This window comes from Salvelinus sp. IW2-2015, linkage group LG20, assembly GCF_002910315.2.
Source record: "Salvelinus sp. IW2-2015 linkage group LG20, ASM291031v2, whole genome shotgun sequence".
Classification (NCBI taxonomy): Eukaryota; Metazoa; Chordata; class Actinopteri; order Salmoniformes; family Salmonidae; genus Salvelinus; species Salvelinus sp. IW2-2015.
The window spans coordinates 64,990,927-65,006,018 of record NC_036860.1 but is presented as its reverse complement, the minus strand read 5'-3'; the positions used below and the strand labels follow the sequence as shown (position 1 = coordinate 65,006,018).

Below are 15,092 nucleotides of genomic sequence, written 5' to 3'. Positions count from 1 at the left end.
TAGGATCCTGTATCCTGCATTACGAGAGCAGCAGAGAGCAAGCAGAGGTCGTTTACTGTTAGCCTGCCTTGTACTGAGGAGAGAGAAGAGGGGAGGTGTTACTTAGCCTACTAGTACTGAGAGAGAAAGAGATTAGAAGAGAGACCTTTTGACTTTTTGTCTTTCTATCTCCTCCTCGTTCCCAAATGGAACTGTATTCATTATCACTATGGCTACGGCCCAAATGGAACCGTATTCATTATCACTATATTCATTTTATAGTGTACTACTTTTGACCAGGGCCTATAGGACTCCTGTCAAAAGAAGTGCACTAAGTAGGGTAAAGGGTGGCATTTGGGACGTAGCCTGTGTCATATCAGGGCTCAGCTGTGTTTGTAAAGTGGGAGAGATGGACAGGTTGCGTCCCAAATGCCACACTTCCCAATATAGTGCACTACTTTTGACTAGGGCCTATATGACTGGTCAAAAGTAATGCACTTTATAGGGAATACGGTGTCATTTGGMACATAACCACAGTGTTTGACTTTTACTCGTATTAAAGATGATGAAACTCATTCATTGCTGCTTGTAGTTAGACTGGTAGACTTATGGAATTACTGTCTGTCTGCTACTACTGGATTGAAAACAAGATCTAAATGAATTAAGGATTTAAAGCTTGTTGACAGCAAGTGGGGATAATATTCCACAGTCTCTTACTTAACCAGGGAAGAAATATTTTCCTCACTGTGTACATTGTGCTCTAACCCTCCCCCTTCGCCCTCCAGATATCTAAGATACCATCTACTGCATCTTGCCTATGCCGTTCTGTACCATCACTCATTCATATATCTTTATGTACATATTCTTTATCCCTTTACACTTGTGTGTGTATAAGGTAGTAGTTGTGGAATTGTTAGATTACTCGTTGGTTATTACTGCATTGTCGGAACTAGAAGCACAAGCATTTCGCTACAKTCGCATTAACATCTGCTAACCYTGTGTATGTGACAAATAAAATTTGATTTGATTTTAAGAYCCAGGCAGACATTTTCCTCCACATGATTATGTCTGTGTTTCTATTCTAACCACGGTGTCTCTCCTCTTCTCTCGCCAGATCTGTAAAAGCCAGACCTCAGAAGCCAAGCAGGGTCACCTCTACAGCCTGTCCGTCCAGCAGACCGTCCCCCCCCACTTCAACCTCCAGCAGGACTGTGGCCACTTCATAGCCTGCGTGCCCCGGAGCATGCTCCCCGCTGATGAGGCCTCGCTGCCCCCCAGTCCCAACCCCACACAGGGGGACAAGGAGCGTGTGGTGGTTATCACCCGGGAGGTGCCACAGCAGACTACGGCAGACTTTGTCAAGGAGTGGGCGTCCGTTCACCAGGTATGATTGTGCACATTTGAAACATCTCATTGCATCTTATCTTGAGGAAGGCCACTAGCGTGGAACGTTGACTGAATGGTGCGATGTTCACCATTGTGGACATGGAATGAAAGACGCAATATTGCTTGACTTTTGCCTGCCAGTGTCTCATTTGTATTTGTTTTCCCAACAGGCTCAGCCAGAGGTGTACGAGCGGTGGGTCTGCTTCCTCCTGCTGCAGCTGTGCAATGGTCTGGACCATCTAAAGGAGCATGGGGTGACACATCGAGACCTTTGTCTGGAGAACCTCCTCCTGGTCCCACACCGCCGCCCCCCGCAGGCCAACCCCAACGCCCCACACGACCAGAAGCACCTCCCCCGCCTGGTCATCTCCAGCTTRGCCAAGGCCAAGCAGCGGAACACTGAGGACTCTGCCCACAATGACCCCCGCCTCAAACGCAACCARGCCCGCCTGGCCCCGGAGATCGTCTCGGCCGCCCAGTACCGGAAATTCGATGAGTTCCAAACCGGTATTCTAATCTATGAGCTCCTCCACCAGCCGAACCCGTTTGAGGTCAGCCCGAAACTGAAAGAACAGGACTACAGCTGTGAGGACCTGCCCCCCATCCCTCCAGTCTCTCTCTACTCCGCTGGACTCCAGAGACTAACCCGGCTACTCCTCCAGCCGGACCCCATTAAACGCATCCACATTCAGGAGGCCAAGCGGGTGCTGCAGAGCCTGCTGTGGGGCCCCCGGAAAGACCTGATGGAGCAACAGCAGTGTGGGGACAGACTGGGCCCCGGGGAAGGGCCCCGCCACGAGGGCCTCCTCAACTGGTTGGACGTGAAGAGAGCTCTGCTGATGATGAAGTTCGCAGAGAGGTCTCTGGAGCCGGAGAGGAACGCAGAGTTAGAGGACTGGCTGTGTTGTCAGTACTTCAGCTCTGCTCATCCTCTGTCCCTGTGTCATACAGCTGAACTGCTCTACTCACTCAAGTGACTGACACACTGACCGGACAGACTGTCTAAATCCCAAATCATTGGGATTGGTGGTGACTGTGTTAGTGTGTAGAGACCATGAACTGCCATGGGTTTCCTCTGTATCTGTCTCGGAGGATACACAGTGACACAATGTGAACCTGTCTGTCTGCTCTCCACCCAAATGCATGAAAGTAACAAGGCATCACTCACTTTCCTGTCCATTCAGCTGTATGTCTACAGACTGTTGTTTTACTTTACTGTATGGACTAAGACACAAACCCGCTGGTAAGGAACCGTTCCAAAAGCACAAGCAGGCCAGCGATGGGCAGAACAGAACAGGATAGTCTCTCTTGCCAGAATCAGAGCGCTCTCTGTTCCACCCCAGACACAGCAGCTGTTAGAGCGAAGCATGGAATGGACGATTGAAGTAATGCAGGAAGACCTAKATTTACTTACCTATTTAGTATTGATGAACAACAGTCAGTATACACACCTGCCAAGACGTTTCAAGTGTTAATGTTTTGTGTTGTCCTTATCAATGGGACTACTTGCCCTTTCAAACAAGAGCTCTCGTCCTCATTTATGTCCAGCAACTCTTGACAAATGTTTGATTGTGCCTGTGCAGCTAGCTAATTTTGATTTGCTTTCACACATTGGTTTTATGTTACACACAGGCATTGACACTGGCGTGTATTGAATTGTGCATACACATTCATACCAGTGTGTTGAAATTGAATAAACTGGTTCCTGAAGGATACCTTGTCTACAGCTCAGTTTAGAGTGGTTGGTGTTGTATCTCTCCTTGTTAATCCACGAGGAGGACATGTATTGGTTAGAAAGGTGGCCATCTTGAAACCAAAGCTGTTTTGATTGGCCTAGATGGAATGGTAACCATGGAAATGGTCTGACATGAACCAATCTAAAAAGTGTACTGCCTAATGCCTCAAAATACAGTATGTATATCATTAGTTAAGCGATACTAAGATAGCCAGTACCACCACTGCTATGGTCCCACTTACCCCAATACTTACCTTTTTAAAGAGATACTCCGGTACTTTTGCATACTTTTAGCCAGTAGTTCAGAYAGTAGCACTCACGAGCCAAAAGTGGTCCCTGAAAATGGCTTACTATGTCACATATGTGCAGATACAGTATTTGCACCACGTCATTGCTCTATCTCTGCTGTGTCCATTGGGCCTGCCCTGCAACCTCATTGGATAATGCTGGGCAGGCCTCTTGCTTGCTGTCACTTAAATGCAAGAGTACTGAAACTCATTGGCTATAACTCAAATTGCTATGTGGGGGGAAATGTGGGGGGAAATGGCCCGGAACAGCTTCAAGAAAAGTAACTTTCAAACTAGGGATTTCGTGGCTAATTGAGTTAAAACAGTAATTGTGTATGAACTACGCACTGACACAATCAGCCCAAAGCGGGAGGTTTAAAACATACTTTCTTAGTTGCCAAAGTACCAGAGCATGTCTTTAATGTCATCTATAATTGTTGTTTTTGATATTATCAATTGTTACAGTGCCTTTACTTCTCCATATACATGTTATGGTGACTGAGAACCTAATTGTAAATCTTAACCCCTATGCCCCCTCTGCAATTTGTGAAACTGGAATTTCACAGAATGGTCTGGAGACGGACAGAACTTGTACATAAAGAGGTTGTAGATCAAATAGCGAGCCCCACCTCAAGCAGGTCTTAATAATTGCAATGGATAAGATCCATAGTGAAAAGTATCTATGATATCCAATCGTTTTAACCCATAGTAGTCACTGGAGGAAGGCCTTTCTGTTTTCTCTGCATCCTAAATGGTGCCCTATTCCATTCGTAGTGCACTACTCCTGACCAGAGCCCTGTGTAGGGTAGTGCACTACTCTTGACCAGAGCCCTGTGTAGGGAAAAGGGTACCATTTGGAACACACACACGCTTCAACTTCTTCTTGTTTCATCAAGAATTAATCATTGATTATGACCTGGGGCTGCAGGCAAACAGTCCAAATTCTGTTCTATTCCACTGCTGTTATCGTTATGTGAATAGAAAAGATACTGGTCTTTGTGACCACTAACACATTGATTAATGTGAGCCTCACCTGCATTCATCAATAAATTGTAAATATGTTTTCACACATGCACACCATGCTCCGTCTGTCTTTTGGTTGTGAACGGCATCAATGGATGTAAGTGGGTTCTGTCTGTGTGTGTGGTGGTGTTTGCACTTTTAAAGATATCTGCTAATGGATGGAAGAATGACTTAGTCAGGGAGCCATAAGGAAATGTAAAAGCCCATGTTGTAAAATGTGGTACCGAACAGTAGTTCCAGTGAAAGCATCTCCACATAGTTTAACATAGGAGCTTTCAGTCAAATTGGGGAATTTTACAACAACAAAAAATGACCAGATWCGGAGATCATACAAACCATTTAAGGAGGACCAGCGCACTCTGTGCAAATGAAATGCCTTCATTGTGGTGGAAATGTTCAATTGAACAAAAAAATGTCTCCCTGTTTCTGCCTTTTCAATATTGTTCACAGCAGCACATTGCAAAATCAAATTCCTGTTTGTCTCATCCTTGGCTTAAAGCTAATTATAACCCAGTACCGCAGTGTGAGAGATACTACAGAGTTTTACAGATGGAAACAGGTCTGTCTGGGGTTGCTGTCTAGCTATTTACATTCCAGTCAAGTTCACTCCACGGAAGGCCACTGCAATCTGACCCTGGAGTGGGAGAGCTCAAGTTTTTGTCACGTGCACTAGTACAGTGAAATGCCTTTCTTGCCTGCTCTTTCCTAACAATGCAGTAGTACTATAAAAAAAAATATTACAAAATCAAGTAGAACAAATATGAGAAATGGAAATAAGAACACGAAAAAGTAAGTAAGCTATATACAGTGTCAGTTCCAGTACCATATTGACAATGTGCAGGGATACTGGAGTGGTAGGGTTAGATATGTATAGGGGTAAGGTGACTAGGCATCAGGATATATGATAAACAGAGTAGCAGCAGCGTATATGTGTGTGTGTAGAATGTGCATAGAGACAGTACAAAAATAAAATAGAAGGATCGGTGCAGATAGTCTGTGTAGACATTCTGTTAGCTATTTAGCAGTCTTATGGCTTTGGGATAGAAACTGTTCAGGAGGCTGTTGGTGTCAGACTTGATGCACTGGTACCGCTTGCTGTGTGGCAGCAGAGAGTCTATGGCTTGGGTGACTGGAGTCTAATTACGGTCCCATGTCCCGTGTGGCTCAGTTGGTAGAGCATGGCGCTTGCAACGCCAGGGTTGTGGGTTCATTCCCCACGGGGGGACCAGGATGAATATGTATGAACTTTCCAAATTGTAAGTRGCTCTGGATAAGAGCGTCAGCTAAATGACTTAAATGTTAAATGTAATTATTTTTTCAGGGCCTTCCTTTTACACCGCCTGATATAGAGGTCCTGGATAGCAGGGAGCTCAGCCCCAGTGATGGCCTGGGCTGACCGCACCGCCCTCTGTAGCGCCATGCGATCGAGGGGCGGTGCTATTGCCATACCAAGCAGTGATGCAGCCAGTCAAGATGCTCTCAATGGTCCAGCTGTAGAATTATTCGAGGATCTGAGGGCATATGCCAAATCTTTTTAACTTCCTGTTGTRARGCCTTCTTACCGACTGTTTGCGTGTGTGTGGGGAAGAGGTGCTGTCACGCCTTCTTACCGACTGTTTGCGTGTGTGTGGGGAAGAGGTGCTGTCACGCCTTCTTACCGACTGTTTGGACCATTAAGTCCTTAGTGATTTGGACACAGGAACTTGAAGCAGAAATGGGATGAACATTAGTCTGGAGGTTTTGGGTCTCGGGAATAAATACACACACACCGTGCGTGTGTGTGCCTTTCAATCCTCCTTTGCTTTCTGCTTCATATCACTCAAAAACACAGAGCTCCTTTGTCATAGGTGGAATGTGTTGCTATGGTGCACTGACCAATGGAATTACATGTCTAGGGGAGCAGGAACTCAGAGTACCACAGACAACACTGTTGGGGGGGTGTGAGTGAGTGGAGTGCACCAGACAACCCCCAGTGACAGCAGCTACACTGAATGCTCCCCTCTTCTTTTGTTTCTCCGATGAGCACAGGTCATGAGGCTCATTCCACAGCAAATACCAGAGTTCCACAGAATAGTTCTCTTTAAACATTCTATTAACCAGTAGGACAAAGGAATAATTCAAATGTGAAAGTGASTGGTTCAAATAGCAGTCAAACTGACGTTAAAGAGATGTACATGATTAGATTGATAGGTAGATTAACATTACCTCAAACCAARCCTCTGTTACGATTCAATTCACTTCAGATTTCTCCATGAGATATCCTGAGGTCTGAATGTATAATTAACAGATCAGACCATATTGTATCTGCACTGAGGAACATACCTATGCCAAACAAAGCCAGATTGGGCAATAAGTACAATGTTCCAAGCCCAATTTTCTATGTACTTAATCATGATTCCTTCTCAGTKATCTAAATACCTTAAACTATGGGAAATGTTCAACTGCAGTACAGAGGAGTTTTTACAGAGGGATTTTTGGAGCGGTTACACAGCTGAAAAGCAAAACGAGCCTGTACTAGCCCTCTGCCCCCTCTGCACTTCACTGAGTCTATTTTGACAATAAGCGAAGCCACACTGAGATAGAGAGACAYTGGTTTACCACTTCAGTCAGCCTCTGAGATGTCTGTTGGGGATCCTATTAGGGCTGGTTTTGAGTGACAATGTAATCCATTGCTCAAATATAAAACAAATGGCTTCATAGAACATAACTGACATGACAATGAATGTAGCAAGAACACGTCAAATCTGATACAGGTGTTTGTGATGCAAGGCTGACACCTAGTGATCAACATGACGTATTACACGTAGGCTCTACAGCAGTTAAACTACCGCAAGCAGCTGACTTGCTCAACATCTCAGCAGGGCCCCCAAGTATTAGAGCTGAGCTGATTATAAACTGTAGCACTTTAGGTCAGTGTCTGAAATGGCAAACTATTCCCTTAATAGTGCACACTATCCAAAAGTCTCTGGTCAAAACTAGTGCACTATATAGGGAATGGGGTGCCATTTGGTTCATTTTAACCTTTATCTAACTAGGCAAGTCAGTTAATCTTATTTACAATGACGGCCTACCCTGGCCAAACCCTAACGGCGCTGGGCAAATTGTGCGCCGCCCTATGGGACTCCCAATCACGGCCAGTTGTGATACAGCCTGGAATCGAACCAGAGTCTCTAGTGACACCTCTAGCACTGAGATGCAGTGCCTTAGACCACTGCGCCACTCGGGAGCCCAACTATAATTATAATAATAGTCTGCCGTTTTTAATTGGGGGGGGGGGGCTTTAGACAATTCAAGGAAACAAATCAGCCTAAATTTCTCTCAATAGGCTTCACATCTCAATACAAGACTGTCTGTCTACCGGTACTATACTTCATAATCCAGATTAGATGTGGCAACTTGTATAAGGTCCAGCCAGTGGCTTTGTCACCATTCAACTGAGTTATGTATTAAAGTTATGTTTAACTCCAAGGTAAAAGGTCACTGGGTTCAACTCAAGCACTGACTTGTGCTAAATTCCAATCCAAATGGCACCTAYGGAATAGYGAGCCATTTAGGACATTCCTTACTTTGTCCCTGGTAATAGCATTCAAGATAAATAGCTACTCCTTAAAGCTTACCCACCAGACAGACAGTGGCATTTATAGCCAGGTAAACAAGCCAATGCTATATCCTCATCCCAAAAAGATAAACCTGCTTGGCGAGAACGTGCATGTAGCCTATTGCAGTCTCTGCAGTCCACTGTTGGGTTCATGGAGACATGCTTTTATGGCAAAGTGAAAGTGGTATTTTATATTGCAGGGGAGGCTAGAGTAAAAATCTGTAAACCTACACAAATATGTACCGTACTAAAGTTTAAATGGGCAATAATATGAATAAGGCCTTTATTAATTAACCCATTTAATTGCCACTGTGTTCCTTTATTCAAGTCTCTACAGACCTCTTAATAATTCAGTACATTTCAATCAAATGAAATGTAACTTAATGTTGCATGGGGGCTTCAGATTCAACATGTCTTACCTTGGTCACAAACATCAGACCTACTGTCTGTCTTTGTTGTTAGTTTGCTGGCTTTGGTACTTTTCCACTTGCACAGAAGACGCCCCCACGTAGCTATCTTCACCTCTAGTTACGTATCGCTTGTTTCCCTCTACGTAGCTCGGGGCTCATTTAGCTTGAGTTCAGCACAGATCGGGCTTTATTACTCAGCCGACCATTGCAGTGAGCAGTCAGAAGCCCGTCGTGTCTCTACCCGAGGCCGGATGGTAAAATCCAACCTCCAGCGGATCTTAAACAGTCATTGCTTTGCTCGCGAGAAAGAAGGAAAACCACAGTGCTATACTACCATGGCGGATTTAAGTAATAGTATTTGTGACATGATTGGCAAGTAAGTGGAGACAGACAGCAAAGTCAAGTGGGGGATGGTAGCTAGCAATTGTTTTCAGTGACGAGGAAGTAGCTACGAATATAAACTGGGATTTAATTTACTATGTCACAAAATACCCACAACTGGTTAGCTAAGTAATCTATGAAAAATATCCAGAATTAATTAGAAAATAATTAAATTGTTTKCAGTTAGTCATCTTCTATTCTATTGTGCTAAACTAGCTTAGCTACGGCACTTATCTAACAGAAGCTAGGCTAACGGTTAGTTACGTTATCAAGATCTTTTAGGAAGATACTATCACTTTACACACGTAACATAAATAAATGGTTAGGGTTTTCTATGTTTCACTGGTTGCCAATGACACCTATATAAGATGAGTTAACGTTAGATTGTTGACGTTGGCATAGTACCTAGGCTAACTATCTTTCCACCTGAAAACATAACGTTAGTAGCTATAGCATTAACATAGTCAGGTAGCTAGTTGGCTGGTGTATGAGTTAAAGGGCACAAATGAAACCCATTAGAATGGCTCGTCGTTTCACGGATAAACTTCAAAAACAGAATAAAAACATTTCCCTTTCCACTGTAATGTGGGAATCTGCATCCATGATTGCTGCGTTTGTCTCTGTAATCACATCACACTTGATTATTTAATAAGGCCTCAGTGACGCAACAATAGTCGTTTCTCCGTCTTGACATCACAAAAGCATTTATATTGTAACATTACGCCATTATACTATTCTTCCCTCAAAATGATACAACATTATTGTAGTTGGGCATCATAATGTCTCGGTATTGTTGAGTTGGAGTTTCTGACCCGCTTGCTTACAGCTGGATTAGGGTCTGACAGGCTTCCGGTTTAGATTGAAACACCAAGGAGCCCCGAGAGATACATAAGTATGTGTGGACACCCCTTCAAATTTGTGGATTCAGTTATTGCAGCCACACCAGTTGCTAACAAGTGTATAAAATCGAGCACACAGCCATGCAATCTCCATAGACAAACATTGGCAGTAGAATGGCCTCACTGAAGATCTGTCACTTTCAACGTAGCACCTTCATAGGATGCCACCTTTCCAGTTTGTCAAGTTTCTGCCCTGCTGGAGCTGCCAAGGTCAATTGTAAGTMATGTTATGGTGAAGTGGAAACGTCCAGGAGCAACAACGGCTCAGCCGCGAAGTGGTAGGCCACACAAGCTCACAGAACGGAACCGCACAATTGGCCCAGTGTCAGGGTTTGGCAGTGGTAGGCCGTCATTGTAAATAAGAATTTGTTCTTAACTGACTTGCCATAAAGAAATTGTTTGTCGAGATCGGTGTGGATCTCAATCCCATCAAACACCTTTGGTATGCCGACTGAGAGCCAGGCCTAATCACCCAACATCAGTGCCCAACCTCACTATTGCTCATGTGGCTGAATGGAAGCAAGTCCCCGCAGCAATGATCCAACATCTAGTGGAAAACCTTCCCAGGAGGGTGGAGGCTGTTATAGCAGCAAAGGGGGACCAACTCCATATTAATGCCTGTAATTTTGGAATGAGATGTTCGACAACCAGGTGTCCACATACTTTTGGTCATGTAGTGTATGCCTCGGAAAACCTACCTCAATCCGGGGATGAGAAATGTGTTGTACTCCGAATTGTTCCATTTATCCCAACTGTTACACAGATAAGATTGAATGCTTTAGTCCTCATGCTAGCTAGCAGTAGCCACAGCAGCTGTAATGGCATGTCACGTTGAACAGCAGAGCTGAGTGGCTTACACTGCCATTCCAAAATGACTGCTGTGACTTCTGCTACCTAGCATGGCAGTTTTCRATTCAATCTTCTGTGTAATAGTTGGATTAATGGGAAACTTCGGATTTCAACGAATTTCTCATCCCCGGATTGAGGTATGTTTTCTGAGCCGTATCTCATGCTGGCCCCGCTGTGTCTTCCAAACAGGAATCCTGTCTGACCCTAGTGCAGCTGTAAGTAAGCCGGTCGGATCTGCTGGCTACCAACCCTTATGAAACAATTAAATATCTACATGGGATGAATTCATTATTCCATGTAGTAAGCTACTTATATTTTTGACTTCTAGCGATCATTGTCAGGTTTTAGGGTCATATAGTTTTAATCGTAGGTAATCAGGTAGAAGCTTAGTTTAGATTGTGCACGCTCCTCATTGTGGTGCCTTCCTGTCGACATTCAAGTCAGCCTCATCAGATGTTCTGCAACCCGCTGTGGCGTTGACCAATGAATTTACATTTACTGACATATGATGGCGGATGTGTTTGTTGATCTTGTTTTGCCTTAGATTAATACATTCCGTTTTAACAGGAAACCTGGCCCTACTGTGTCATTTATATTATGTGCTTAATAATGCACAGATTCTGATCACAATTATGAAGGAAGAGCTGATGCTATTTCACATACAAAAAATATAGTACGGTTTTTCATGGGAGGTTTTAAGATCACACAAAAGCTGTGTATTGCATCCACTTTACTGGCCCATCTCACTGCAGTGAGCCTGTGAGCTTTGTAGTGCACATCATTGTTTTCAGACACCCACTCCAGCATCCCTGGCTGCCCCTTAGCCTGCGCTACTAATCCACTCCTGTCCTGTTAGCTAGTTAGCCTGTGCTACTAATCCACTCCTGTCCTGTTAGCTAGTTAGCCTGTTGCACTAAATAAATACACTCGGCAACACAAGTGTAAGATTCACATAACAGGATCTGAGTTTTGGAAGTCCTATTGTTGCATCACTAATTCAACCATAGGTAGGTCTAGGTTTATTTACACTGATAAATGTGCCACAATGGAGCACTTTGTCAGTTTATAACAAGGCAAGAGTAAACATGTCATCCMCCACGAATGATGCAGCGCCCGCCCCCTTGGGCCAATTGCGTGTGACTAACATTTGAGTTATCGTATCCATTATATTAACCAGATACTCAAGTGACCGCTATATAACAATGAAAATAAATATCTTCAAAAATGGAAGGCATTTAGCCTGGGTACCCGTCTCTTCAGATAATCCACTCCATGTCGTGTGCCTAAGGAAAAAACGCCACCTGCTGGAGAAGACAGATTTTGGGGCCAGTTATCCCTCTTGCTTCTCTTCTTCCTCTCTGTTGTGACTCACAAATTTCAGTTAATTACTATAGCTCCCATCTTTGGCCAATCAGTGTAATTTTGTAAATGGCAAGACTCGTCATTCACCTAAGTTTCATGAAAATCGAGCCAGTGCTTTTCTGAGATATGGCGTGTGACTAAAGGATGGACCGAGACCAATCCACCGTCCCATCCCTGATTTCATCGCGGGGGACAATAACGAAAACTCAATTGCAGGATAGGATAGTAATAATAACGTGAGGAAAACCAGCCCCACCTCCTACGTTGTTGTGTTTAGCCTAGAAACAGACGGGAATTGGTMTCTTTAGGCTCTGCTTCCTTTGGGTTTAGAAATACAATGGAGAACCGGTGGCAATGAAATGCGAACGTTAGCGTAAACAAACCCCTGTTTCTCCCTCATCCTGTCTTGCCTGTCCCTGCATTGAAGTAGTATCTGTGGGCCTAACCCCCCGCCCTCTCTCTCTCTCTGTTTCTCTGTGTGTGTGTGGCCAGTCTTTCCCTGCACTGTAGTAGTTCCCGTGGTCCYGGGCCTCTGTGGTGCTCCTGATGCCCCTCTCCCACCCCTGAAGATCCCAGGTGGGCGAGGTAATGGTCAACGGGATCACACTTCTTCATCTCGGCCGCTCGACTCCGTGAGTACATCAACCCTCACATACACGACCTGCTTGTTAAATGCAGTGCTTACATAATGCTCCACTGCATCAAGCACACTCGTCACATACTACAAAGAAATATTGTTAGAAGATTATATTTTCAGTTGCAAACTTATTACATTTTACGTTTACGTGTTAGTCATTTAGCAGACGCTCTTACCCAYAGCCACTTACAGGAGCAATTAGGGTTAAGTGCCTTGTTCAAGGGCACATCGACAGAGTTTTCTCCCCCCCCACCTAGTCGGCTCAGGGATTCGAACCAGCGCCCTTTRGGTTACTGGCCCAATGCTCTTACCCACTGGGCTACCTGCCGCCCTAAGTTTGTAGTCTCATACATGTACTCTGAATGACATACACAGGGCCTACAGCTAGTATGTGATCGTCGTACTATATTCTAATGTCGTGAATAGGCTKCTTGGTCCTTGGGGGAAGGGTAGTAAACAGCTGGTAATTTCACTTCTCTGTGTTTTGTTAACGCCTCTATTCTCCAGGTTTCATTGTTACATATCCTGTTATCTAGTCCTTAGCTTTCATTATGGGGTATCACATGAGTTTACACTACTGCACTCTGACTCCAATCTTTTTTTGGAAGGGTTTATAGTGCACTACTTTTGGCCAGAGCCTTATATAGGGAATAGGGTGCCATTTTGGAACACATACAAAACAGGCAACAATTACACACCGGTCGTTGTCATTCACTCAGCGTTCAAAACAAACTGACATTTCAGGAAGGAATGAGAGAGAAACTCTTGTTTTCATGGTGATGCCATGGCCACATCCTGTCATGTGATGGCTCTGTTAGCTATRTGTGTGAAGTAATAGGGGAAGTAATATGCAGGCTCACTCTTTCTGCTACTACCGTGTCCTATTGCAGTGTGCAGGTCGACCGACAGAGAGTACAAATGACAGTCGCGTACTGGTACTATATAGGAAAGGTCCCGTCACCCTCTACTGACTATGATTCATTAGTAATTATTTGGTTGACTGCAAACTCTACCAAGCCCTTCTTGAGAGGCTATTACATGAGCTGAGGGCATAAAAACGGAAATAATTTCCCCTCAGGTCAGTGGAGACCCGTGAGACCTCCAGTTAATACGTAAGATCCAGCAACTTTTCAGAACCGCTCTCTGGACTGGCTGGTTCTGGAGGTCCAGCGGTTCTCCACTGACCTGGGGGAAATTATTTTAGTTATTATGCCCCCAGCTCAYGGAATAGCTTTCGGGCCACCTTGAAATTAGACTCACTGGCCTCATTTGGACAGTTTAGATTGAGTTTAAGGGAAGTGATATGTTTGTTTTGATTCGTCTTGTGTCTTATGTATTGTATGGTCTCAATGGTGACTCACCCAGTATAATACATTTTAAACATTTGCATATAGTGATGTACTGCCTGAACTTGTCTAATAACAACACAGCTATTTCCTTTCTATTGAAACGGTGTGCTCTAGTGAACACAACCATGAYGTTGTCCAAGGAGTTGTTTTTAATCATTAACGTTCCTTCTGTTTATTGGTTTTCCAGAACTTGACGGTGACAGCGGAGCCGGCGGGGAACGGTCGCCCCGGGATACTCCACTTCCAGAGCCGCCTCACTGTTTCCAGGGTGATCAACTGGGACGCGGTGCTGAGTGGGAATGCTCTGTATGTGGAGATACCCATAGACCCCCTCCCCGAGGGCAGCAAGGAGAGGTGAGGACAGGGAGAGTGCTCTGTATGTGGAGATGCCTATCAGGGTATATTTTATTMATTTATTTTTACCCCTTTTTCTCCTCAATTTKATGGTATCCAATTGGTAGTTAGTCTCATCGCTGAAACTCCCCTACGGACTCGGGAGAGGCGAAGGTCGAGAGCCATGCGTCCTCTGAAACACAACCCAACCAAGCCGCYCTGTTTCTTGACACAATGCCCACCCCATGGGTCTCCCGGTCGCGGCTGGCAGCAACAGAGCCTGGACTCAAACCCAGAATCTCTAGTGGCACAGCGATGCAGTCCTTAGACCACTGCCACTCAGGATGCCCCTCTATCAGGGTGACTCTGGACGTTTGACCGGCAACATTTTAATTTACTGGACATTTGAGAAGTTTACGGGCCCATATGCAGTGGGTGCGTAACCTGATTAAGGTGTAGATTATGGTAATTCATATTAAGGTGTCCACCCACGCTGCTCAGAATGACGGAAATCATATTTACATGATGGTCATTTATATGAAGAGAACATACAAGTCGAGGATGCAACGATACGCGGTACTTCTTAACGAATTCTGATGTGCACTCTGAAGATGTTCGAAGAACTGTCCACATTTAGTTTTCCTCAGACAACAAGATGAGTAACAAACAGCTAAATCACTAGCCTGTCAATCTACTATTTTATATGAAGAGAACATACAAGTCGAGGATGCAACGATACGCGGTACTTCTTAACGAATTCTGATGTGCACTCTGAAGATGTTCGAAGAACTGTCCACATTTAGTTTTCCTCAGACAACAAGATGAGTAACAAACAGCTAAATCACTAGCCTGTCAATCTACTAT

The 15,092-nt window shown here is 44.5% G+C and overlaps 2 protein-coding genes across 2 annotated transcripts in view; both read left to right on the top strand.

Annotated features, from left to right (window-relative positions):
* Positions 1-4,462, top strand: part of LOC111981112 (inactive tyrosine-protein kinase PRAG1) — a 43,384-nt gene extending 38,922 nt beyond the window's left edge. Inside the window, exons 6-7 of the mRNA XM_024012261.1 lie at positions 1,094-1,363; positions 1,536-4,462. Of these exons, the coding sequence (XP_023868029.1) occupies positions 1,094-1,363; positions 1,536-2,342 (1,077 nt within the window). The 3' untranslated portion in view covers positions 2,343-4,462. The remainder of the gene's footprint in view (positions 1-1,093; positions 1,364-1,535) is intronic.
* Positions 4,463-8,576: 4,114 nt separating this feature from the next.
* The window catches only part of LOC111980768 (ornithine decarboxylase antizyme 2-like), an 8,874-nt gene continuing 2,358 nt past the window's right edge, over positions 8,577-15,092 (top strand). The window contains 4 exon segments of the mRNA XM_024011742.2: positions 8,577-8,794; positions 12,402-12,453; positions 12,455-12,541; positions 14,083-14,249. Of these exon segments, the coding sequence (XP_023867510.1) occupies positions 8,670-8,794; positions 12,402-12,453; positions 12,455-12,541; positions 14,083-14,249 (431 nt within the window). The 5' untranslated portion in view covers positions 8,577-8,669.